The 26,990-nt window shown below is 42.9% G+C and overlaps 2 protein-coding genes across 3 annotated transcripts in view; both read left to right on the plus strand.

Moving 5' to 3' along the window:
• Window positions 1–26,990, plus strand: part of Rnf150 (ring finger protein 150) — a 205,634-nt gene that overhangs the window by 99,268 nt on the left and 79,376 nt on the right. The gene's annotated exons all lie outside the window — the stretch shown is intronic.
• On the plus strand, window positions 724–1,178 carry LOC110337383 (60S ribosomal protein L30-like). Its single transcript, XM_021220260.2, has one exon. The coding sequence runs from the start codon at window positions 769–771 to the stop codon at window positions 1,114–1,116; it is 348 nt and encodes a 115-aa protein (XP_021075919.1). The 5' UTR covers window positions 724–768; the 3' UTR covers window positions 1,117–1,178.

The following is a 26,990-nucleotide window of genomic DNA, read 5'->3' on the forward strand; positions in this document are numbered from 1 at the left end:
TTAGTAAAAAAAAAATAATAACTGCAGTTCTCCTAAAAGTAATATGCATATATATTTGAATTTATACTGTATTAGTAACAGTGTTGTTTTAAAATAGAAACATCGGTTAAAAAAAAAAAAAAAAAAAAGCCCACAGATGTCTCAGAAAGTTAATCTCTACTGGAGAAAACCAATCCTAGCTCCTAAAGGCACAGCAACATTCCCAGTCTTGACTCATTTTGCATTTATAACTTTTTGGTTTTTAATGAAATACACTGAGTTCCTAAGGTTATAAAGGAATTAAAGCAGTAATAAATTTTCATTACTTCTTTTTATAGTCTAGCTCCAGTGACTCATACCCATACACTGGAAACACAGAAGGAGCCACAAAGCAGCCTGCCCTCACCCTTATTTCAACATAAGGCAGACTTATCAGATATCAAGCCTGTCCCTGTGCAGCTGCACTGGGCTCAATGGCCAAAGAACCAGAGCACGGAGTATTCTACATAGGGCCAGGCATAGTGGTGCACATCTTTAAACCCAGTACTCAGGAGGCAGAGGCAGGCAGATCTCTATAAGTTGGAGGTCAGCCTGGTCTACAGAGTGAGTTCCAGGACAGCCAGGACTACACAGAGAAACCCTGTCTCAAAAAAAAAAAAAAAAAAAATTACAGAGGAGAGCGATCAAGAAAGATATCAGTGCTGACCTGTAGCCTTCACACACAAGAGTACATGACCGATCTTGGCGGCTGGTGTTGGTTGGGGGTTGTCCCGCACCTAAGGCAGGAAGATGGTGGCCGCAGAGAAGACGAAAAAGTCTCTGGAGTCGACCAACTCTAGGCTCCAACTTGTTATGAAAAGTGGGAAGTGCGTGCTGGGGTACAAACAGACTCTGAAGATGATCAGACAAGGCAAAGCGAAGTTGGTTATCCTTGCCAACAACTGTCCAGCTTTGAGGAAATCTGAAATAGAGTACTATGCCATGTTGGCTAAAACTGGGGTCCATCACTACAGTGGCAATAATATTGAACTGGGCACAGCGTGTGGAAAATACTACAGAGTATGCACACGGGCTATCATTGACCCAGGTAATTCTGATATTATTAGAAGCATGCCAGAACAGACGGGTGAGAAGTAAACAAGAAAGTTTTCCTTTAACAAAACTTTGCCAGAGCTCCTTTTGAAAAAAAAAAAAAAAAAGAGTACATGACCATGTATGCACCCCGTAAGCTCACACCAACATACATACACACACACACACACACACACACACACACACACACACACCAGTCATACAAAAAAATTCTGTCTACTCAGAGCATTTAAGTCTCACTGAAGTAAAAGGGAAAGAAGCTTGGGTGCAGCCACATGGGACAATCACATTTCTCAGGTTTTCCTGCCCTTCAGTAACCAGATTCCAAATATTTGCAAGCTACCTAGGCTCTAGCCCCACCTTCGGGGCCCACTCAGTCTGAAGAGCCATTCCCTCTCTCAGCAACCCTCATTTCAGCACAGGCTGCATCTGCTTGTCCTGCGGTCTCTAGGGTCCATGTTTTCTGACTCTCCTGCAGGCTCTTCCTATTGGCTCAGCACTGGGGATGGGATTCTGAGCGCTGCATCCTCGCCCACCTTCAGTCCCAACCACACCTGCCTTTCAAGTATTGTCTTTATCCAGGCAGCCCAGAGTTCACCTCTCACCTTAGGAACGGTTCCACAGGCCCATCTTTTCTACTTGAATTCTCGATGCCACTGTAGAGTCAGCATAACTAAACTAAACTATCTTCGTAAAATGTAGATTTCTCCCATGATCTTCACCTCAGAGAATGGCTTTATGAGAAATAGCCATCCTGTTCCTGTTCCTGCTCCTGTTCCTCCCTTGTGCCATTCACTGTCCACTGATTTCTTCTTAATCTATCTATTCCCATCCAACACTTGCCAAGCATGCTGTGTTCTTGTTGTTTTAGTCAGGGAGCCTTTGGCCATGCTGTTTGTTGAAGCAGAAGTCCCTCACTCACGCAGGCTAAGGAGATAGTAAAGTGCTTGCCACGCAAGCGTGGTGACCTGAGTTCGCTCTCCACCATCCACATGAAAAGCCAGACAAGTGGCTAGTGTTTATAATCTCAGCACTAGGGGAAAAGAGAAAAGAAAGTCCCTGGGGCTCAGTGACCAGTCAGCCCAGCCCAGTCGACAAATTCCAGATCCCAGTGAGACACTATGTAAAATAGACAGGCGAATGCTTTTGGTTTTGTTGTTGTTGTTGTTGTTATTGTTGTTGTTGTTTTCGAGACAGGGTTTCTCTGTGTAGCCCTGGCTGTCCTGGAACTCACTCTGTAGACCAGGGTGGCCTCGAACTCAGAAATCCGCCTGCCTCTGCCTCCCGAGTGCTGGGATTAAAGGCGTGTGCCACCACTGCCCAGCCAGGTGGATGCTTTTAACAAATAATAACTGAGGCTGGTCTCTGGCCTCTGCACACACGTGCACACATGTGTGGACACACATATGCACATGCACACATCCTTCCCCCGAGATTTATTTTCCAAGGGAATGGTCTGTTGTAATCATTGGTCTATTAGAACATCAGACCAGGATAAAGGCAAGCAGAGTGTAGTTTTCTGAGGCTCTCTAGAAATAACCAGGTTAAAAAATATTGTTTTTAAACATATAGGAATAATGCTCACATTAGAAATGCAGTAACTCTTGAAACCCACATGTCTCAAGACAACGTTTTTTAGAACCATATTCCATGGAGTTATTCTGTAGCTACAAAATACAAAAAAAGAAAAAAAGAAAAAAAGAAAAGAAAGAAAGAAAGAAAGAAAGAAAGAAAGAAAGAAAGAAAGAAAGAAAGAAAGAAAGAAAGAAAAAGGTGTGATAAGACATAGCACTTGCGACCCAAGGATCACTGATCAGAATCATGCCTCTACCATACCGGTGCCCGCCTGTAACCCCAGCACACAGCAGTCTGGAGAAGGGGGATCATCAGTACAAGGTCATCCTGGGCTGCCCTGTGAGAGCTCATCTCAAAGAGAAAGGGGGAAAGAAAAGAGAACAGAATTCTGTCTCCACGCTCATCTGGATCTTCAGACTCCGACCTTACCACAGTGTTCTCACCAACAATGGCAGCTTTAGAATATTTTCAGACATAATTCTATTAGTGACATTTGGATAAAAGAAAGTAGAAAATTATAGACTTGACTGTAAAGTTCGAGGTGTTACAGTTGCCTGCCTCCTCATTCTCCCTCTGCCTGCTACCTCTCCTCTGCTGAGACATTTCCTACTCAGTCTTCAGAGCTCAGTGCTAGGAACCTTCCAGAAAGCCTTTCCTGATTTCAGGCCCTGCAGAAGGTTTGTTTCTAGATCATTCTTACGGAATCTTATTTTTTTATAATTAGTTATCATAGTTTCCAATTATATATTTACTAGTAGAGGTTTTTTTAAAGTCAATCTCTGTCACTCCCATTAAACTTTAAGCATCATGAATATTGGGACCACACACATATTTTGCTCACTGTTGTCATCCACACCAGACAGAGCCCAGCACATTGTAAATACCCAGTGGATACTTGCTGAGTAAAGGAACTGAGGAGAGCCCAGAACCACTGACCTGGGTGTGTCTCCCAGAGAAGCTAAACTCAGAATCCAAATGAGCTTATGGTCACAACTCCTTGACCCTCTTGTTCAGCTCAGGTGAGAGCCAGCCTTTCTCTCCAGGTGGTGTCTGAAGGCTATTCTGAAATCTAAGCCATCAGTAGGATTCCAATGGGCCAATTCAAGGGCCTTCTCAAACCGAACAGAAGTAATGAAGAACTGGAAAGGAGAGCATTGTGGGAGTGGAGTGTTGGATGAGGAAAAAGTAAATTCTTGCCATCGCCTGGGCTTCTCTTAGGATCCACCTCTCTGCGGTATAGAAAACCATGCAGCCCTGAGGTTCCCTAATATTTGCAAGCTACCTAGGCTCTAGCCCCACCTTCGGGGCCCACTCAGTCTGAAGAGCCATTCCCTCTCTCAGCAGCCCTCATTTCAGCACAGGCTGCATCTGCTTGTCCTCCAGTCTCTAGGGTCCATGTTTTCTGACTCTCCTGCAGGCTCTTCCTATTGGCTCAGCACTGGGGATGGGATTCTGAGCGCCGCATCCTCGCCCACCTTCAGTCCCAACCACACCTGCCTTTCAAGTATTGTCTTTATCCAGGCAGCCCAGAGTTCACCTCTCACCTTAGGAACGGTTCCACAGGCCCATCTTTTCTACTTGATGAAATCCTTGGATGGACTGATGGGTAGGACATGAGAGGGTGGAGAAGGGAGGGGACTTGCTTCTCACTTTCCCCATCTTCCGATTCCACTTTGGTCATATTTTCTACACTCTAACCCTTTACTCATGAACCCCTAAATCCTGAAACCCCTAGGAAGGGGAGCGAGGCCACAGAGATCTTTGTAAGCCATATGGTTATAAATTAGGTTGGGCAGATCTAGGACTATGCTAACGTACTCCCCAGCTACAATTACCCTTGTTACTTGCTGTATCTCCTGGCCATGTGGTTCTGGTCCATGGCGACTTCCGGTCCATGGCAGCTTCCGATCCATGGCGGCTTCCTCATCTTCTCTTTTTTCTTTCTGCAACCTCCAGTTCCACCTTTCTCCCTCTACTGCTCAATCACAAGCTCTAGCCTTTTGTTGAACAGTTAAATTGGGAAGAGGGTTCACATGGCATCATTTGAGTATGTGAGGATCTGCTCTTCAGGGGCAACCGCATCTTGAGGGACCAGTATTTAGCATTAGAATACAAGCAGCATCTGAGCAATCCACTACAGGATGGATTAAATGTGGCCACAGGTGGGCTCTGCTCTCCCCTCTTTCACCTCTCTTAAGAGATTCGCACCGTGTACCCATGCCTTCCTGAAGGATGGCACCATGTAGGATGATAATATACTGTGCTTTTGCCTCTTATAAATATTCCCATAGCCTGTCCTTGCCTTCCTTTTCAAAATCTAGTGCTTAACAACTCCCAGAGTTGGCACATTACATAGTAAGTAATTTTGTGTAGAAACAGGTTCTGCCATCTCCCAGTTACAGTGGCTTTAGTGTGGTGATGACAGATCTGACTCTTGATTCATCCTTTCAACTCATTGGTCTTCCTGGCAGTGGTAGGCACTGCTTCCAGCGCTGAGTCCGTGTTGCCTAGGCAAGTGCTCTACCACTGAGCTTCGTCCCAGCTCTTGCATTCTGGAGACAGACTCTCGCTGTGTGGGTCAGACTGCCCAGTGCAGCAGGACACCAAATATGTTGTGTCCACTGCAAGTAATGTTTCCTCTAACAGATACATTACACCTAAGAAAACTCCGTTGAGATCACTGAAGCTGACTTTTGCTATTGAGAAGATGGTGGATCCATGAGGGTGGGGAGCTCTGGGTGACAGGACTGAAACAGGAGCCCAACCTCCTCCTAGCCTTCCCTCAGTTTACCCTACCATATTACATCTACCTCTACCTTGCTTAATAGCTGCACACCTTGTTGAAATCCAAATCCTATTTCCTGGGGATTTGCAGCCGCCCTGTATGAAAAGTTTAGCAATTTGTCTTGACAGGGGCTAGGGGTAGATTAAATAGGAGCATTTTCAGCACAATCCCAAGAAGGACATATATCCTCCGATGCGAGAAGCATATTGAATAACTCATGGGGAAGTGTTTCCATAAGACAGAAATAGTGAGTGTTTATATAACCACATGGTTTTCACCCGGGCTCTTAATGGTTTCGTATGGCACAGCTTGAGACTGAGAAGAAGAAGGAGGTAAGGACAGCAGATGGATAAGGGTTGACATCATAGATCTGTTCTTAGGATGAGAGAGTGTTGATGGAGCTAAGATAGGCGTCGGATAACCTGATCTGGTGAGAGCTTCATCGTGAACAAGCTGTGCGCAAGCTCCTACACTGACAGAGACACGAGGGTGGGGGGCGGGGGAGGGCGCACAAAGAAAACCCTGGTTGAGAACCATTTCTAAAGCTCAAAACTCTATCTCAGTAAGTGTTCTGCTTTGACTACCGTATTATCTGTAAGGAAATTAATCGGGACCAAGATACTGTATTCCCCAACCTAAAGTGGGAACTCAAGCCAGAAACAAGTTTTAGTTGCTCTGTTGGTCATTATTATAAATATAAAACAGATAGAAACACATATACGCACACACACGCGCACACACACACGCACGCGCACACACACACACACATACACACACAAAATGTTGCATGGAATGAGTAAATTTAACACCAGAAAGGTGCACAGGCTGCATTACACACCGCTTAAAACCCTTTTTGGCAATAGCATGCATAAATATTATTTTATAAAATCAGGTGACATTTAAGTTATTAATATCATTCTTAGAATTTAATTCTAAGCCCTTAAAACCATTTCTTTTAACAACAAAAAATGTCATTATCAGAATCCTCTCCCCACCTTGTACACTCATGCCTTATTTTGTGTGTACTGATGAATTTGGTTGGAGGCATTTTCACTTCTTGCCAGTTGTTTCCTTTGTTTGAAGAATTTCAGGAGCACACACTGTATGGAGATGATCCACAAAGTGCCTAGGAATTAAGCTGGAGAGACAATGGCTCCTTCTGTCAGTTTCATCAGAACCCTTGGCCCTTCTTCGGTCTCTGCAAGCTTTGCTTTGAGAAGAGCAAAAGAGATCCGTGGAAATTCTACCCTCATCAAGTCACCCCTCATCATAAAGAAGATGCACTTTAGATTTTGAACAGCTAAGGAGTAAAATGTTAGATTTTTAGGGAACCTGTCCTAACTGAAACACAGCAGACTAGAGCGCTTTGTCTCCTCCACTTCTTCTCTATTTCCTCCACTAAACAAACCAACTCCCGTGCTTATTACTAACACAAATAACCAGTCTGTACATTGGGATTTTGTTATAACACCAGGTGATGAAAGGCAGAAAAACAATCAGTGGGAAACTCCAAAAAGCAAGCTAAGGAGCATACAAAACTGTCTTAAATTAGGCTTTGTCTTTATCTTGTACAACTAAAAAGTGGGAAATGCCAATCTCTACCAAGGACTGAACGTGAGATTTGGGAATTGAAAAAGCCAAGGAAAGTGTACCATAATCATGAGCCAGAATTTGTGACATATGAGAAGTCTGAAATGGTCTAACAAAAAGTCAGGAGGGAGGATCTAAATTAAACAACACGCAAGGGAAAGACAAGGACAGATGCTGGGAGAGTCAGCTTAGATGGTACAACACAGAATTTAGTTCATTCTGCATTTTTTCCAAATAGACTTTCAAGGGTGTGCTGGCTTTTTACAAGTATTGGCATAAGCAAGAGAGACAGTTCAGCATAAACTTAATGGACACAGATATAGGAAATATATGGCTTGTACCTTAATGGGTGAGTCTGCATCTCAAATATTTATTTAGCACCATTATTGAAATATAAATAAAATTGGGATGATGATCTTTAGTTTATTACCCGGGTAGCAACATTAAAGGTTATAGATAAATTGCCACTATGCAAGTCATTCCTTAGTATTTATTATACTCTGTGTCCTGAAAAGCTCAACTGAAGTTGTTCTCTATTGTAATTCTAAATATATTTTATGTTATTTACATTTGATGCTATTTGTGGTTCTAGCAAATTAAAAAGAAGAAAACCCAAAAGGAAAACGTTTATCCAAATAAAATTCTTTTGACCGTTCAAACAAAATTTACATTGAAAGACAAGATTTTAGCAGGGTGGTGGTAGCTCATGCCTTTAATCCCAGTACTCAGAAGGCATAGGCAGGCAGATTTCTGTGAGTTCGAGGCCAACCTGATCTACAGAGGGGGCTCTAACATAGTCAGGGCTGTTACGCAGAAAAACCCTGTCTTGAGGGAAAAAACAAAAATAAGATTTTAGGCAAGTACATATTTGGCTTGTAAGGAGACAGTTAAAACTAAACTCCTATTTCCTTTGTCTTGAGATCAGAGTAAGGCAAGAACCAAGTCAGAATTTGGAATCAAAATAGGCACTGGACACATCTGGACACTAGAAACATGTGGACATTGGTGTCTATCCCATTGTCTGTTGATTTATACAGGAAAACTTGGTTGCCTTTTCTTTCCATCTCCTGAGGGAGTCCTTAGTTCGTTGCCTATTTGTTAACTTGTTATTTTTCAAACATAATATATTTTGTTGGTAAACCATGTGTTTTGCTCTTAGAGGATACAATAATGACTCAAAGGGGGAAAACACTTCCACTCAGAGATCTGCAAATTTTTCAGGGTTAAAAATTATAATCAAACCTTTCATGGCTCAACAAGTCAAGGCACTTACTGCTGCTACGCCTGACAGCCTGATACCCTGGACCTACGTGGTGGAGAGGCGACCCCCACAAGCTGTCCTCTGACTTCCAAATGTTTGCCGCGGCATGCACACGAGCACATATGGGCAAACACATACACACAAATGAGTAAATGTAAATTTGAAAACACTGTAGCCAGTGAAGGAATCCTATGCACATAAGACAAGCGAAGACTGTCAGGGTGGCAAATGTTCAGGAGTGAACAGGTTTCCCAAGAGGAGGCCCAGGAACAAACTCACCTCAGCAAAGCAGGAGAGAAAGGAAACAGATGGTCAAGCTAACAGGAAAACAAGGGGGCTTAAGTGGGAGGAGTAAGACCTGAACACAGGCTGTCTGCATCCAGCGATGCAGTTTTCCATACGATCAATTTGGAAGCCAAGGAAGGACACGCCCTCCAGTAGCGGCACGTGCAGGCTGAGTGCAGGGCGGCCGTAAAGAAGAATCTTTCTCATTAGTAAACTGGACTGTGTGTTCACATCTGTCCATTCCCTTTATGTTCTCATAGAGGATGTGTTTTTCTCAGATATGAAGTGATAGAAATAAAATATCCTAAGACAAGATTCATAAAAGCACATGGTACACAGAACCAGAATGAAGTTGAACACAGGCAAAGTGGTTTATTCAGACGGGCTTCCTGCCTCCACACCCTCCAGCTTCATTATGACAGCGTTCAGTGCCAGAGACCACAGCAAGTCTGGGTGGGTCTGTGCCGTCTGGGGTCTTGGATCTGCTCATCAGAGCAGTCACATGCTTCTTTGTGGGGGTGAATGTTCGCCTAGCCCCACCTCTCTCCCTGGGCCAACTTCAAGGGTAGCTATGCCCTTGTCTGTTGGTGAGACAGATTGTGTTTTCACTGCTTTTCCTCGAAGGGCCGAGATGTCTGAATACTCTCAGTGGGACACCTTCCTTGCCTACCTGAGGACAGTAAGTGGACTCTGTGGCAGTGGCAGCTACTGATTTGCAAGTTGAAGTAGCTCTCTCATGGAGTGCGAACTCCTGCTTACAAGTTGCTGTTTATAGCTCACAAGTATGAAGCTGCACTATTTTTGGAAGCTGCCTTGGCAGCACATGCTTTATCTGTGTGTCATGGATCCCACATCCCATGAGCTGGGAGAAGCTGAGAGATATGCCTGAGACAAGTCTGGTCAAAGAGGCTGATAGCAGAGCTTCGTAATTGAGAGCTGCCAGATCAGCAGGCAGGACCCCAACCTCCCCTTCTCCATATTGTCAGTCTAACTTAACAGTAGATCAGGGCAGTTAGCTCCCCCCTCCCGGCCTCCCAGCTCAGCTGACCTCTGGCTAGAGGACTACCCTTTTCCCCAGTCATGTCTTCTCAGGCTGTGTGACAACACAATACCAGAGATGGGTGGTCTGTTTTCTATATCAGAGCCCAATGACCCATAAAGCTCGTAGGACCCTGAGCTAGGCAGTTTGGGTTTGCACTGATGACTTCCTGAGTCCAGCTCAAGAGGGAGGGTCCACAGAGAGCTTTTTTCGTGGGTACTTCCTACATGGAAGTCAGAGACTTTCATTTTCCTGGAGTCTCTGGAGCTACCTGGTGAGCAGAAAACACATTTAAAGTATTCTTCTAAACTTCTGTGTGTTGGGGTTGTAAGGGGTTTGTGTTACATAAAAGTGCAGGTGACCACTGAGCCCAGGAGAGGGCACATCCCTGGAGCTGGAGTCACAGGCTGGTGTAGTAAATAAATATTCCATCTTAATTGGGGCTTTCTACCCAACCTTAGATCATTCCGTTCCTGGATAGAAGACATAACACCTTTACATCTCTAATATGCCTTGACGGCATTGGAGCTGGGCAGACATCTGCCCTGTATGGCTATTTTGTCTACTTCCCTATCAATAACCCTGAGATATGACTTGCCATGGGCACCTCTTAACTCTGATTGGCCAGCCCTCATGGCCATGTTCTCATGATTCACCTACCCCATGGCTCCTTCTCTCTCCACCTTCTCTCTCTCTCTCTCTCTCTCTCTCTCTCTCTCTCTCTCTCTCTCTCTCACACACACACACACACACACACTTACTTCAGGTCTTACTTTAGACCCCAAACCTGAGAACTGAAATCTCACCTACTTCTCTTCTACCCAGCTCTTGGCTGTATGCATCTTTATGCACCAACCAGGGATAACTTGGTGGGGGTTGGGAGGGATGAGATAACATAGCATCACTTGAGTCTTAGTGAGAATCTCCTCGTCCTTGGGGTCAACCAGGGCCAGTATTTGGCAATACGTAGCAACAAACCAAACCTTAACAGCAGGCAGCTGTGAGCCCTGATTTGTGGGTGCTAGGAACAAAACCCCAGTCCTCTATAAGATCTTCAGGTGCTCTTAACTGCTAAGCCATCTCTCTGGCCTCTTAAGGTAGTTTTGAAATGAGTGATGTGCAAATGTGATGTGGAATTCAAGGGGGCATGCAGTGAGGACAGGGACAATTGTAGTCAATATCCATTCACACCGAGCTGGTGGTGTTGCCTGTTTTACAAAGTTTGTGCAATCTTTCTCTGTGGATATGCTATGACTGTCTGAACAATCTGCTACCACCAGCCTCTCAAGTATAGTTCTAGAGTTCAGATTATACTCCTAACAAAGGTATGAACTGAGCTGCAGGAAGGACGGGCATAAGGGGTGTGTGTGTGTGTGTGTGTGTGTGTGTGTGTGTGTGCACCTCTGTGGTTGTCAGTTGCTAAGAGTCAGGTTGCTCAGTAGAAAGTCATGTGCACTTATCCAGGATAGAAGTTTCGGTGTTCCCAGTGTGTCTGGAAAGCAGGATTCTGAGTGGATGCCCGTTGCGGTGAGATGTTTTCCTGCAAGTGAGGAAGTGTGTGTAGCTTCACTGCCTCTGTGTCTCTCACATTCACATATTCTGGAACATTCTCACTGCCCCATTAACCCCAATTCAACCCCCACACCCCACCCCCAGGTATTTCCCCACTGATGTCTTTATTGATGCCCCTTTCATTCCTGGTTTGTGCCCACAATGAGCATTTGCTCCCTGGCATCGAGTAGCCTGACTCTGGGACTCGTCAGCCACTTTGTAATATGGTTTTGCCCTTAAGGTATTTCTGGGGTGACTTTGACATCCATGAATTCTTCCCTCATCCACCTCCTGAAGTAGCAGGCACGGTGATTGTCTCTCTGTGGATGTCCAGGTGCAGCTGTGGAGTAGAAGGGCTAGGGTGTTTTAAGCATCCCTAATCATCAAGTTTTCTTTCCACTGTGGTACATAATACTGCAGTTCCTCTTAACTGGGAGAAATTAAGTATTGGTAAAGAGATTCAGACTGATGGAGAAACGATTCCATTCTGTTAGGTCCCTGCCAAACCAGGGAGCAACCCTGAATAATCAGTGCTCCTTTTTGCCACTCTGCTAAGCCTCACAAAGGGATCACCTGCCTTTTACCAAAGAAGAGGGGGTGTGTGGAACCTTTCCTTATTTTTTCATTGGTGAGATTTCCTTACTCACAGAACTGTTGGCCTTGATCTCTTTCAGGTGTGGTTTTGTCCTGTGTCCAGCTACCACAATAAGGTCACCCTTTGATATTACCCTCCAGCTTCAGATCATTAGGGCTGGTTCAATAGGCAATGGGGTGTGTGTGTGTGTGTGTGTGTGTGTGTGTGTGTGTGTGTGTGACTGTCAATATGCTTTCATAAATAACCCTCCTAATCAGTGTCACCCTCGCCATGGTCCTGGGCTCTTTGCTGTCTGTCATGCACACAATGGCTTGGGGCTCTGGCATCCACTCCTGTTGAAGGCTTGGCCTTTGTCTAGCAGACAACCTCATCACTCTTAGTGTGGGGAGATGCGGCGGCAGCTTTCAGTCTGGATCCCTTGTGAATCCTGCAGGGAGCTCAGCAGAGAACAGGACAGACAGACACGGGGGGGGGGGGGGGGAGTGGGTGTGGCTTCAGGATTTGCCAGGGCTCTTGAATTTCCTCTTGGCTCCGGCCTTTCCAGGTGTTTCTCTTAGAGGGGTAGGAAGCATGTGTATGTGCCTTGCTGTGGTCATGAAGGCCCTGGGAAAGCTGAGATGGAGTAGGTAATTATTTGAAAGTCGACACTGGCAGCTGCTATTTTTAGGTCTAACAAGGCAACTCATAACTGTTATGCCAGCAGTATCCACACATATAACCTTGGTTTGTGCCAAAGTGGACCAGGCCCATGGTCCTTCCTGGGCAGGGTTTGTGATATGTGTCTGCCTTTCTTAGAATTCTCTACCCAAGAGCATGTTTGTGGCTGAATGCTGGCTGCTGCACTAGAATTATCTCCTTTTGAGGGGGAAGGAGTCCAGGAAGGAGTTCTCCATCTCAGCACTGATGAATGCGGGCTGAGTGTCTCTGAAGTCGGTTCTTGGCTGTGACCAGTCTATCCCAATCCAAGTAGACTTTAAGGAAATCATAATCTTAATTTCCCATCCACATAGACAGCCCATGCCTAAAGGTGGGGACTTCACTGTGGATGGAGAGATTCCAAAGGCTGTACCTACTCCAGTGAGATTTTTTCCAGAAATATACTCCACTGACACACCCTCGACTGTGGCCGGAGTAATGACAGCTTAAATGCAGTCCTTGTCATGTTCAAAGGTACTTCGTGGATACGATGAAGTTAGAACTTGAGGTGATCTTGTAATTATAAGAATTCCTATAAAAGAGAGACAAGAAGTTCAGAGAGAGTACGAGAATGAAATAGGAAAAAGGAAATGGGTCACAGTGATGTGGTTCCAAGATGAGGCACGTAGGCCACGTCTGGGAGCTGGAAAGCCAGGAAAAAACGACCTCTGTCAGAGCTTCACAGAGAAGCATTGGCCTGCCTGCCCCTTGGTTACATACTTGCTACTGCTTGTTTCCTACTGTGAACTTCTAATGCAGTAAGAGAATACTGTGCGGGTTTACCTGATGCATTCATGTATGGCACCCCCTTGGCTGGCTGTATCATTCTGTGGGCCTCTTCTTCTCACAGGAGCAAAAGCAATACGGCCCAGTAAGACCACCCTGTAGGGGGCAGGAGGGCTGGAGAGATGGTTCAGTTCTCTCACAGAGGATCAGAGTCTAGTTCTCAGTACCAGGTGGCTTACTACACCCGACACCAACTCCTCATACTTGACACCTTCACACGGTGCCAGAGGGATCCCTCTCGTACTGGGTATGCACATAATGAGTAATAAATTTAGTCATTTTCATAAACCACACTTCAGCCGAGCCTGGTGGCGCACACCTTTAGTCCCCGCACTCAGGAGGCAGAGGCAGGTGGATCTCTGTGAGTTCAAGTCAAGCTGGCCACATAGTAAATTCCAGGACCACCAAGACTACATAGAGAGACCCTGTCTCAAGCAAACAAACAAACGCCCCTTCACTTCTTGTGGCTCCTGAGCACACCCACCGCAAAGGAAGTCTAAGCTTATTGGCGTCTCGTCTCTTCATGTGACTTTCCCTAGCCAGCTTGTGAAGGACTTTCTGTTTCTCTGATAGAGGTGCTGAAGGCTGAGGAATAGCACAGGAACACATACTGGAGGTTTAAGCGAGGAAATTCAAGAGGGCCCACGAGTCCACATCCTTCAGTGAGAGAGAATCAGAGAACCTACAGAGCTTCCCAGACGGTATCAGCCATGCGCCTTCCTCCGAGCAAGAGGCAGGGTCATGTGACTGCAGATCTTCCAAAGGGATTTGGATGACTTTAAGAATTTTAGTTCCTGAAAGATTAAATTGGAATTTGAACTAACGACCAGATTATTGATTTAAGTCTCTCTAAATTTTGAATAATTATTCTATAGTTATACCAGGAAGAGAGCAAGTGTGTGTTTTACTGTTCTCTGTATTTATAGTTAGTATTATTTCTATATAAGTTATTCTTCTCAAATTTCAGTAAGGATATATTTGTTCAGATTTGAAAAAATATCTGTTACTCAACAACCAAATAGTTAACTAACTTTTGCCTTAGTCAGAATTCTATTAAAGATTGAAGTCCTGATATACCACAGTGTATATTTCTAGAGAAGAAATGAACTTTTATGGTTTTAATTTGTTAGCCTGGTTTTGAGTTTTTAGAAATTACTATTTGTGAAATAGTTTCTCCAGTGAAAGTTGTCAGTGAGGTAAAGAAAAATAGAATTGTGTTGTATTTCAGGACTTCACAAAAGGGAAGGCAGTGGTGGTGCCAAGAATGAGCAGACAGGGACAGTTAGTATCAGACAGTAAACACCCTGCCTGGTCCTGGAAGTCGACTTGCAGAAAGCCTTCAGTTGAAGAGGGAAAGACGAGCTCCCAGGTCTGACCAGGGTGGATGTGTAAGTGAATGGACTGCACTGCAAGCTCTAAGGCCACAGGGCATAGGCGGTTTTTCTTTTCTTTTCTTTTCTTTTCTTTTCTTTTCTTTTCTTTTCTTTTCGTTAAGGTTTATTTATTTATTTTATGTATGTGAGTGCACTGTCACTGCCTTCAGACACATCAGAAGAGAGCATCAGATGTTTACAGATGCATTACAGGTGGTTGTGAACCACCATGTAGTTGCTGAGAATTGAACTCAGGACCTCTGGAAGAGCAGTCAGTGCTCTTAACTGCTGAGGCTGGGCTTGTAGTTCAGTAGTAGAACCTGGGACCCTGAGTTTGTTCACCATTGCAAGAAGGGAAAAGAACCATTTCTGTACTGAATAGCCCATCTCTAATCTAGAACATTCCAAGAGGTGACAAAACAGACCTGAAGGAGGGAGGCAGCAGCCCCTCCCTCTAGTCACCAGCCACTATCAATTTCCATACAGACAGACAGCGTATGGCTTCAGAAGAACAAATCTCTCGCTGAACAAAACTAAAACTTCTCTTTGCTCCCTGTGGCTGGCCGAGGCTTTCTAGAGCCCGTGTAACTCTCAGCACCACCCCTAGCTCACATGAGGTACTGTCAGACTATAAATAATGAACAAATCATTAAAAATTGTATTTTAGGTGGTTAAGATAACAGGACTGTGATTCGGTGCTCAAACTTGTTGTATTTCAGTGCTTCACAAAAGGGAAAGCCATGGTCATTAGAAAAATGAGTTCTTATAATATTACAAAGATACACATCCAGGAACTAGAATGAATATTGACGTGACTACATAAATTAGTTCCGTCCCCTCCAGGAGGTGTAGTTCATACAAGTGATAGCATCCATCTGTAAAGTTATAGTTTATCTGTTAGGAATCTGTGGTTTCCATTACTCTGAGTGGTTTTAAGCTACTTGCAGTCTGCAGCCCACCCTGCCTTTGTCTTGGACCGTGTCCCAGGTTTCAGCCTCCTCTCTTCATGCACTGAAGAGGGAGACTCAGCAGCCATTCCCTGGTTGGCTCTAAGGAAAATACCACCTCAGATGCACAGCAGCTCTTCCTAGCTCCACCCACATCTGAAACCTCTTCTGAGGTCTGCTTAGCATTGGGATTTTCTTTGGCTGAATGTAAGGAAAAACAATTACCATGACAGCAATAATGAAGTCCTGACTTCAGATTCCAACTTAACTTACATGGCCCTGGTGTAAATATGTTGCGGCCCAAATTTTCCTACGGTGATGAGCTGGCTGTTAATTAACAACAGAATTATCAGGGAAATGTCTCAAAATGTTGACACATGTGTATTCCAGTCTGTATTCTACCTTCAAAGAATCATGCTTTAGCTTCCTATAACAGGATTAAATCACTACAGCGTGTGGCCACAGCTGTTGGACAGGCATCCCAAATCTTCCAAAAATTTTTTAAATAAGGATAATTTTTAGTCTATTTCATATATTTAGAAAAGCTACTGTTTTGGTTTGAATAAGAAATGCCCCCCAGAGATACATGGGTTTGAGCACCTGGTCCCCAGACTGTGGTACTGTTTTGGAAAACTATGGAACTTTGAGGAGTTGGAGCCTTCCTGGAGGAAAGACATCACTGGGGGGCAGGCTCTGAGACTTAGAGGTCCCACCCCACCTGCTGCTTGTGGTCTCTGCTCCTGGTGTGTGGTTAAAATTCCATCTCTCAGCTTCCTGGCTCTAGTGTTATGTCTTGCCCACCTGTACCTTCATTTTTTTCAAAGCCTACTTTTAATGATGGTTCTTAAACACTTTAACCTCCTTTGTAGCCCACCACCCACCAGAGGTAATGGAAAGAAAAGGATTCGGGGATGGGGTGGTGAGGACCCATTTTTTTGGAGCAACTCCTATCTGTGTTGTCTAGAAATTGGCAGTTCAGTTCACAGGTCAGTAGGCAGCGGCAGCTTGAGCCACTGGCAAACACTTCACAGAAGCACCAGCAGTCCATTTCAGTAGAGTTGGGATAGCAGACAGGAATCCTCAGCTGTGGCACAACCTAGCAGAGACAGACAGACAGGCCTCAGCCTCGGCAAGCGTCAGCAGGAGGGACTAAGGCTAACAGGAACGCCAGGAAAAGTTCTCAGCTCTCGAGACCCACAAGCAATGCACAGCTAGCTCTATAAGCAAGCCCTGCTCAGACTGTCACTGTCCCTCAAGTCCTATTTATATCCTCCAAATATCACGTGTCTTGCCTCAACGCGTGAGTCTGACTCAGCTGACATCACTCTGCCAATCAGCCTGAGTCTGATGAAGCAGTAAGAGAGTACAGCACACCACCAGAAGTTTTTTGGTGTGTTTCTCTATGGAGTCCCAACAAATGCAGCTCAACTACACAATGCAAGTCAGACCAATACATGTTTTTGTCACTGAAGACTCCTTTATCACATGTCCTTTCACACGCTTGCTTTAGCAGAACATCCTTTAATCTGTGTCTGCTTCAGCCACACATTTCTTCACGAGTCTGTCTTAGCCTCTCTCACACCTGTATACTCTTGAGCTAAATGTTCCAACCGACTTTCCCTTAAGTTTCCACTTTACCCACCAGTGTGGCTATCTGGCTCTTTGAAACCATAAGCAAAAATAAATTCTTCCTTGAGATGTTTTTGTTCACGGTATTTTATCACAGCAACAGAAAAGTAATTCACACAAATATCAATTCATACATTAAGTATCTGGAATGCTTGGATATTTGTGGTACTTCCATTACTGTTATTATGGCATTTAAAACTTTCTGTGTCTTTGCATCTGCTTAGTTTCTATCTGCATTTTATTTGCAGTAATTTTTAATAATAAAGTTTAGCATATGTCTTCAATCCAAACACTTAAGAGGCCAAGCCAGTGCTGTTGTCTTAAAATATCAACTCTTAAAAGAGACGGGTGTTAGTCTCTTGTCTTGACCCTTTCATACAGTAGTGGCTGTGCCACTAGATTAGCAAATGCATGTCCTTTAGTGTAGGACTGATCGATACTTTCCAAAGGCAATATGATGTAAGCTGCATGTTCAATATTAGACTTTTCTAGCAGTCACAGGCTTTGTAATAGAAAAATAGAGAAATGAGAAATATTAAACTGAATATGATGTATGTAATCCACTATATCAGGAATTCATTTCAATTATTTTTTTCAGAAAAAGAAATTCATTTCAAATATCTAAATATCAATGGGGTCTTTGAAATGGTTGGCCTTCAAATGTTGTCTTGCATTTTAGAGTAGTCCACTGAGACTTAGATGTTTACCTCTTCCTTCAGAAAAAAAAAAATATTTCGATTTAGATTTCATGAAAATTGGGGTTAAGGAGAACTGATTTCAAATACTAAGGTTGTTTCAGACACATTTGAAAAGCTTTCTGATAACTGACCCTAGTAAATATTTTAACTTAAGATCAAATTACCAAAAACAAAGATGGAAAGATTTGTTTCCCTGGTCCACAGAGCTGCACTGCAGATGCCAACATCAGGCAGCTAGTGAGAACTGGCACAACATGTCCCCCTCAACCATCTAGTCAGGAACATCAATGCAGAGCACTGTTCAGTGTTCAAAACTATTCTCTCATCAAGTCTCTGGATTCTCTCTTCTAGACTCTGGAGTCTCCAGCCACAAACTCTACAAGACCACATTTATCTTCAGAGCAAGGACACAGAAGCTAGAACATAAGACTTCTAAGGAATGAGTCTTCTTTTAAATCAAAAATATGGACAAAATTTGTGTTTATGTAGTTTTTTTTTCTTATAGTATGTGGGGCTGAGTTACTTGGGGACACATACACACAGGTACTGATTATGCATTACACATTGTAGATGGTTCTCTTCCTATTTTTAAGCCAATTAAAAGTTAAAGGACCATACGTAAGAAGCACAGAAGTGCTGCTGAGCACAAGCCACTATAGCCCATATTTGTGACATCAGAAAGCCATGAAGAAAGAAGACATGGGGACGTCAGTTTTAGAAAGTCTCGGTGACTGCAGAGAGAGAACCAAGATGAGAATTTGGATCCCAAATGTTTGCTTGAAAGGTAGTTCCAGGAAACTCCTGGTGGGTACGTAGACATGGAAAGAAGGATGCCCATAAGCGCCAGGCTATCCAGCAGCCTCCTATGAGGAATGAAGCTAAATGCCACTTAGAAAGTTGGCAAAGGGATGTAGAAAGTGTGCACAGAGCTATTCCAGCCCTGGTAGGAGGCTGTGGGGTTTGTACAGCATTTCCTCAGTCATTATGGATGTACCCTGGAGGCAATAATTCAGTGCCCACCCGTCGCCAGTCAAGAAAAGCTATTTGGTCAATGAAATCAAGGCAATGGCAGTTGAAAATGAGAATAGTATATATTGGAAGGCATTCATGGGGTTTAGAGAAGGGTGATAGACCAGTTGAGCTAGACACTCTGACTTATGGTATACAATATACCAAAGGAACATGGAAATTTGGCATGTTATAGAGTCTAGATCTGCTTCACAGTGTGGGCTTATTGCCTACCTGTCTCCCATATTATAACTGAGGACCTAAGTGAATCATCAGTAAGTACCCTCTCCTGAGTACTGGTGGAGAGAGTAAAGACCAAGGAGATGTGGAGACCAATCATGGATATAGGAGTCAAAAACCGTCGCAGAGCAAGGCTCGCCATACCCAGTCCTTACAACTTACCCATCAGGTCAAAGCCTATATAGCTCTTTCACTATTTAGGAACTGAGGAATCCTATCTTCCATTCATTGAGGCTTCACTGTGCTTTCTCATTCCAATGGCTAGTCTTTTATCTGACCTTAATGTCGCTGAGCTCATAGTTCATGTCATCTTACCACAGGGAACACTTTAGGGAGTCTCACTTTCCAGAAATCAAAGTAACAAAGGAGACATCCAAAGAGGGATTTCCCAATGTGGATCTTGAATAAGGGAATTCTTGCTTTTATGTTTCAAAGGCAATTTGTTGAATACTGAAAAGAAACAGATGAATCAGGTGATCAGACATTTTACAATCAGACAGTAAATAGAGAATTCCAGATCACTGGCAAATAAACAAAATGTTCAAGAGACAGTTCACCAATTTTCCTGGCTTATGCAACACTGTAGTTAGAGTACATTGTGTCTGGAGAATTGTTACAGTCAAGATAACAAGTACTTTGATTCGCAATGCTAGGTCCTTGCTGTGGTTTGTTAGAGGTAATCTAATGGGGGAGAGATAATGTTTTCCTAGTAGTTATAAATAATGCAAAAAGTAAGCCCATGTCTCCCCTTTGATCGTGTAATGATTTCTGACTAAAGTTTATAGCTTTTTTTTTTTTTCAAAAAACCTCAAGAGAGTAACATGAACTTGGCTGTTAATTACTAGCCCTGTTGTGTTAATCTTTGACCTTGAAGATGAATTTTAGATTTACCTGCCTTAGAATTTCCTTTCATTGATCAATGTGGGTGGGAGTCAACCCTTTAATGCTCCAGAAATGGCATGTGTTAGCTTTTCATGACTACACTGTAATATCTGAGATTATCAGTTTATACAAATAAAAATTTGCCTGGCTCACAATTTTGGAGGTCTCTGCCCATAGCCAGATAAACTCATTGCTTTAGAGTTTATATCAGGGCAGTACATCATGTGGAAATTACATTGGTGGGGGAGCAGAGAGGAAACAGAAAGAAAGCCTGGAGTGCAGACTCCCTCATGGGTGTGTCCCTCTGTGATAGAAGTCTTTCAACCATGCCCCATCTCTTAAAGATGCCACAACTGCCTGACAACATCATGGACCATGGAACACAGGAGCTTAGGGGATCTTTTCCACAGAGTGACTTGCCTAGTCTGAGTTTCCTTGTCAGTTACTGACTGGAGGGTCCTTATAGGATCCAGGAGTTATAAGTTGTCCGTAAATCTATGCTTGTTTCCACACCAGTAGCATTTGAAATGTAGCATTTGATAGAATATGCTTCTTACCCTGTGCCTTTGGATCTAAATGCAGGGTTTACACTATCCATTATGCCTTTAACACTTATTATATTAAAATGCAAATAATGTACTAATAGCTTTTATTTACTGATCATATAGATTTGAGTTTCTTCGTCTGAATTTGTCCATTTTTATCTCCAGTCAACATTCTGGACTGGGCACATTGACTAGCAAAGTCGTGAGCTACGGTGACCCTTTAGTTTTAAGGTTACTGAAAGTTTAGCAAATCTTGGGGATTTACCCAGCTAGATGTTAAACCAAATGACTCTAGTTAGTTTTACTGAAGATTTTTAGAAAGAGATAAAAGAATGTGCTGGAGGATTTTAGTCCCTCGTCGTCTCCTGCCTGATGATTTCATTAATGTCCCTAAGAGAGATTTACAGATATTGAGCCTTATGTTAAATGTTTTATAGGTGAGCAGAAGATTCATAAGATTTGTTTTTCCATGATAACAGTGAGTCTAATTGAAACTGCATGGTACAAAACCAATCAGCACTCTGTAGTTTATTCTACCTCTACCTCAACCCTATTGTATCATCATTGTTCCAAAAACTAGAAAAAAAGAAGTTATTTGTGAGTCTGATTTCTTGATCACATCCCAAGAAAAGATGCTACAGACAGAGCTTGTGCTGCTCCTGTCTGTACTTGACACTTCCCCTTGTGTTTCACATAAATTCACAGAAATTCCCATAGACTTGACAATAGAAATATGCATGAAGTTTTTGAAAACTGTAGTACAGTCTATGAGTTGGTTAAGTTATGACAGCCATTCCAAGAAAAGTAAAACAGGCCATGACTAGCAGCCCCCTTAGAGATTCTCTGACCTCACGTAAGTTGGATGCTATTGGTTGTGATGATAAATCCCAGGGCAAGGATTAAAATGTACTTCCGTGGAATACCACAGTTGACTGTTTCAAGTTTGTAGCAGAGACCTGGGAAGGCCCAGGCTGACTGATGTTTATCTAATAAACTGGAAATATTCCTGGTTTGAACTTAGAGATCTTCTGGAGAAATCCTATTAACTGGTTTGTACTAAAAACTAACCAGTTTGACTCCTAATTAATAAAGTTTTAATCCTCAATTAGTCCTACTTAAATTTAAATTTTCATAATAGAAAATACATTTACTATCACAACTAAGAGTGTGTTCCATACAATATCCACCACCCCCAAATGTGTGAAGATGCACAGGCTGCATGAAAGATGTCTGGTTCTAGAGAGCAGAAACATCTCCCCAGGGTAGAAAGGTGAGGAGGACACCTGGAATCGGTGTGGGAGGGCCACTCTTACCGCCTAGAACGGCTTTGAGCGTGTAGGCCAGGCAGGTAGGTGTTCACAATGTAACTGGATGTACACATTCTTTTCTAAATATATGAAGACACTAGAGGCAAACTCTGCTGCAAATGCTGTATAATTTAATTGAAAGAAAATTGAGTTAGAGAACACTTAGAAATGTCATGAAAATATTTTGAGCTTCAGAGCCTACATTGTAGAACGCAGAAGGGCTGTATGGTTTTCAGCATTTGAGAATTTGCCACCAAGTGATCGTGTTAAATGGAGGAGACAAGAGAGAAGTCCAGAGCCTTCTGCAGATTCCGCCCAGTCCCGGCTAGATGTGGATGTCAGCTATTCCTAGCCTCTTTTGTGGCTTTCCTCCTTTAGGGAAGTTCTAGTTTCCTTTGTCCCTTGCAGTTCTAAGAACCACACCTTAGCCTCACAGGAGTCCTCATTTAAGACCACAGGGACACTTGTGCAGGTAAGCTGTGGGAACCAAGTTATACCTTCCCCATAACTCAAACTTTCTGTGACCCCAGTCTATGCCTCAGCCACATGTGGTGACAGGTGGGGCTCATCACGCTGGTAGGACTTGGCCACTTCAGCACAAGGGATGCATGTGTACTATAACAAAAGGAAGGTGTTGGAGGGCTGACTGGTTTGTATGTTTGCACTGTCGAGGTAATAGTATCAATAAAAGTTAACATGTACTTCGTGGCTTTTCTATGGTGGGTCCTATGCCAGGTGCTCAATGTGAATTACCTCATTTCATAATAGGACAGAGCATTTCCTGCTGCCAGCTACTTTTCCTCAAGAAGTCTTGTGGTTGAGGTCAGTAATTGAGAAGGTGGGTGGGAAGGGGTGTGGGAGGTTGTCAGGGAGACCGGAGGTATGAAGTCATCATTTGGGAGAAAGGAGAAAGGTTGAGTAGAACAGGACAATATACAGTGCTCATTTGAGCTTGGTGATCTTGCATTTCAATGGAAGCTGAAGACTTCTGAAGCCTTTGTCTCTGCTTCTTTCACATGGTGATGTAGAGGCCTAGAAAAGGTGGGGTTGGTGGCCTGGGGGGTGGGGGAGGGCATTCTGTGGTTAAACAGAAGAGCAAAGGAGTGAAGAGTGTTTGGCAAAGAGTTTCTAATAAAAATAGAAACAATAAACAAGACCTTGGCAGCGGGAAGCAAGGAGAAGAGGGTGGGAATATAAATCCAGTAGAAGAAATTTCAAGATAGTTTGGGAAGTGACTGTCACGACGACGTTCTCGAGGGAAATGAAGCATGCCCACGAACCATCTCCTGGCCCTGCAGGGTGAGAAGCGGGATTTAATAAACATACATATGAGTTCTCTTTTAGTCTTCCCTTAACCACAATTCAGAGCAAGCTGTGCCCATGCAGAGAAATGCTTCCTGGAAAGAGGTGAAGGGACCGTTCTAGGAAGAGATTGGGCCATTGCTGACCAGAGTTTCTAAGTGACATAGGAAGGAATCGGGAACAAGAAAATGAAATTAGGCTGGATTAGATGGAATCAGATAGTTATAAGCATTTACAGCTATATGGTCTGCCTTTAAAAAAAAAAAAATGCGTGGAGGGTGTAGGAAGCCTGGAGTTCAGCAATACTTCAAGTAAAAGCTAACAAGGACCATCTGACAGAACACAACCACGAGCACATGCAGAACTAAGTGAAGAAAGAGGCGTTTCTCATCTGCACATGAATAGTGTCAGCCAAACTTTTCTTCCCTCTTAAATTTCCTGCAGCTATTAAGCCACTGCCTCTGGTGAGAATTTTCCCCCAGATGAAGTAGGTGGGTCAACACGAACTCAAAAGCAAGTTCAGGAGACAGCTGCTAGCATTATTAATGGTAGGGTAGGACAGGCTGCGTGTCTACCCCTCAGGAGAAATGGTATGAAAGATGAGCCACAAGCATTAAGCCAATGTTGCACAGAAAGTGCTAGAAGCTGTGGAAGGGAAATAATGAGAAATATTCAGTATGAGAAATACAAGAATTTGAGGAAAGAACACAATAAAGATGTTAAGATGTGAAATGGATACAGCTGAAGAAGGCCTTGGCGAACTCAAATCTCAGAGAAACAATTGCAGTTTGAGTCCTAAGTGTCCCCCAAGGCTTCATGTTGTATGTGTGGCAGTGAAGTGGTAAGACCTTTCAGAGCTGAAGACTCATGGAGAAAGCTTTGGCCACTGGAGACATGCTCTGTAGGGAACTGAAACTTTGCCCCTCTTCTCTGCATCTTGATCCCTTTTAAGTTCCTGTTCTCTGTCATGTGCCTCTGCCATGAGTGATATATATGACAGTCACAAAGATAATAAGAGTCAGTAGACCATGAACTGAAACCTACCATGGTATGCTCCTGAGTAAACCATTTCTCTTAAAATTGCGTTATGCAGGTCTTTTGTCTTAGTGACAGAAAGGGAATCCAGAAATTCACAAGTTAGCCAGGATGGAAAAGGGCACGTGTAAAGACTTAAAGTTCAGCTGTGAATCATTGAGAATGGCTGAAAAAAAAAAATAGCAACAATATCAAAGTCTACACAGCATGGTGAGAATGTAGAAAATTAAGACACTGCTGGTGGAATGAAAAGTGTGTGAGCCAGTCTGCAAAAGTTTATAAAAACTCCAGTGCTCAACCATATACCCTAAGAGTGGTACTCCTTGGCTTCTATCCCAGAGAAATGAAAATTTACATTCCCATAAAATATCTACACGAATGTTTATAGCAGCTTTACTCATAAGAGCCCAAAACTGACAGTAAACCTCTGTCTATCAATCGGCAAGTGGTTGAATGAGTTGTGACTTATCACAGCCTGTGCTATGAAATTCTACTCAAGAATGAAAAGGCATAAGGGAGTGATGGATGTCTGGATGAGTGGTAAAGGCATTGTGCTAAGTGAAAGAAAACTATTCTAAAAGAGTTAGATATATGTGGTTCCATCTACATGGTATTCCAGAAGTGACAAAATTAAAAAGACATATATTTACGTATAAATTATAGACATATATATGTCTTTATCATTTTAATGTATAATTCTTAGGAGTTAGGGAAGAGAAAGATGACAGGGAATTGTTGGCATTCTTATTAGTGACTGCATGTTTCAATACCTTCAGTTTGTTGTGTTATATGACCCTCTGCATGAGATCACTGTCATAGAATTGTGAATGTATTTTTAAAAACTTGTACGTGTAAATTTTTGTGATGTCCAAGTAGAGTTAACTATGACATTCAGTTCCCTATTTTCATAATGTAATATAAATATATAAGACAACACCAGTAAGCACAACCCTTTCCCCAAAAGGATGATCAATTGCAAGAGACTGTGCTCCATGGCCATTCTATGAAAGCAACAGAATCATAACTGCCAATGGCTAACTAAGAATCACCACATGCTTGATATAAACCACACATACTAACTAAGCAATGCTTGGTTTCAAATAACATCTGTTCTCTTGGATTTTTTTTTTTATGTCTTCCAGAGAAACTTTATTGCCTGGTTCTCTTCATTTAGTTTATTCTTAGTGGTTTCATGGTGTCCACTATTGCAACACATAGACTATTTTCCCCTTAGCTTCTCATAGACAAGGGTGTGCATGAAACTTCATTTTTGCATGTTCACTTGAATCTTACCAAATAGTAGATATAATCATAGTTGCTATTCTTCCTTCCCTTGACAGAGTAAAACCCTGAAGTGGAAGTATCATTTCCATTCATACCTCAGTAGTCAAATACTTAACATGTGGCTGCATCTAGCTGCAAGGGAGTCTTGGAATTAACATTTTTACTGCCAGCATATGCCCAGTTAAAATACTACAGACAGATAAGCTCTGCAAGATAGACATGCTTCATCCCTTTAACTTATTAATGTTCTAAAAAATTATCACAATGGTTTTTTCAACATTAAATCATCCTCATTTCTGAATACATTCCATGTGGGCATGAAGACTGTCTTAATGTACTGCTGGATTCTATTTGGGAGAGCTTGATTTTGAAGTTCCATATCTGTGTATATTAAAAATGTTTGTTGGTGCAGAAAGTAGTAATAACTGAGTTTATATGGTACTTCTCTGTTTTAAAATCATTTCATACACATCCTCCTTGAGAACTGACAGCAATCAGAAGCCTACTACATTTTTTAAATGAACTATTTTAAGTGTATAAGTACAAAATATTTACAAATGAATGATAAGTGCTTTTATTATAATTGCCTAAATTCTAGAAAGCTACGAATAAGACAGAGTAAAGCATGGGTGGGGGAAATGGGGAGATATAGGAATGCTCACACCACCCCCGGTGCATTTGGGAGGAACATAGTTGTTAGGCTGAGGCAATTTTACTGAGGAGACATTTGGTGAGAAAGCACCGAGGTGTCACAGTAAACATAGAATTACCCAGCTTGGTCCGTGTGGGTTTTACTAATACAAAATCTGCTCTGTGTGTGTCACTTCCACGGCCTATGAGTCCATGCGCCTCACAGATACAGAGTGTATCTGCAGAGCAGCATTTAACCCCAGGACTGTGCCTGTTGTTGCTCAGCAAACCTTGCCACACCCCACCAGCTCCTGCTTCTCTCCTTTCCTGGCTCTTGTACATCCACAGTTAAACTTGCTGCAGGTATACATCTGGGATGAAGTAATGATCCGGGAAGAATGCGATTGCTCACATCAGGGCGTGTCTCCCTCAAACAAATTAGCTCCTCAAACAGCTTCGCGGCCTGGATTTTGTGCACTTATCAGAATACTCCATCCAAGTGCAGCTAACTATACACCAGTTGGGGGTTTTTGGTTTGTTTGCTTGCTTGCTTGCTTGCTTGCTTGCTTGCTTGCTTTGTTTTGTTTTGTTTTGAGATACCTTAGACACCCAATTTATTTTTTATTACTTATATGTATGCTTACATGAATTTATGTGCAATGTGTGCATTCATTCAAAAGTCCACAAAGGCTAGAAAAACACATCCGATCCCTTGGAACTGGAATTATAAGCAACTGTAAGACCCTTCTGTGGGTGCCAGGAATTGAACTCAGATCTTCTAGAAAAACAGCTAATGCTCTTAATCACTGAGCATTCTCTCAAGCCCCGAGGCATCCAGTTTTCAATAACTATTCCAGTTGTGATAAATCCAAACCC

The sequence above is a fragment of the Mus pahari genome, chromosome 20 (assembly GCF_900095145.1).
Source record: "Mus pahari chromosome 20, PAHARI_EIJ_v1.1, whole genome shotgun sequence".
Lineage (NCBI taxonomy): Eukaryota > Metazoa > Chordata > Mammalia > Rodentia > Muridae > Mus > Mus pahari.

Bases quoted from the DNA above. Each gene is read 5' to 3' on its own strand.
- LOC110337383 (XM_021220260.2), top strand. From the start codon at position 769: ATGGTGGCCGCAGAGAAGACGAAAAAGTCTCTGGAGTCGACCAACTCT.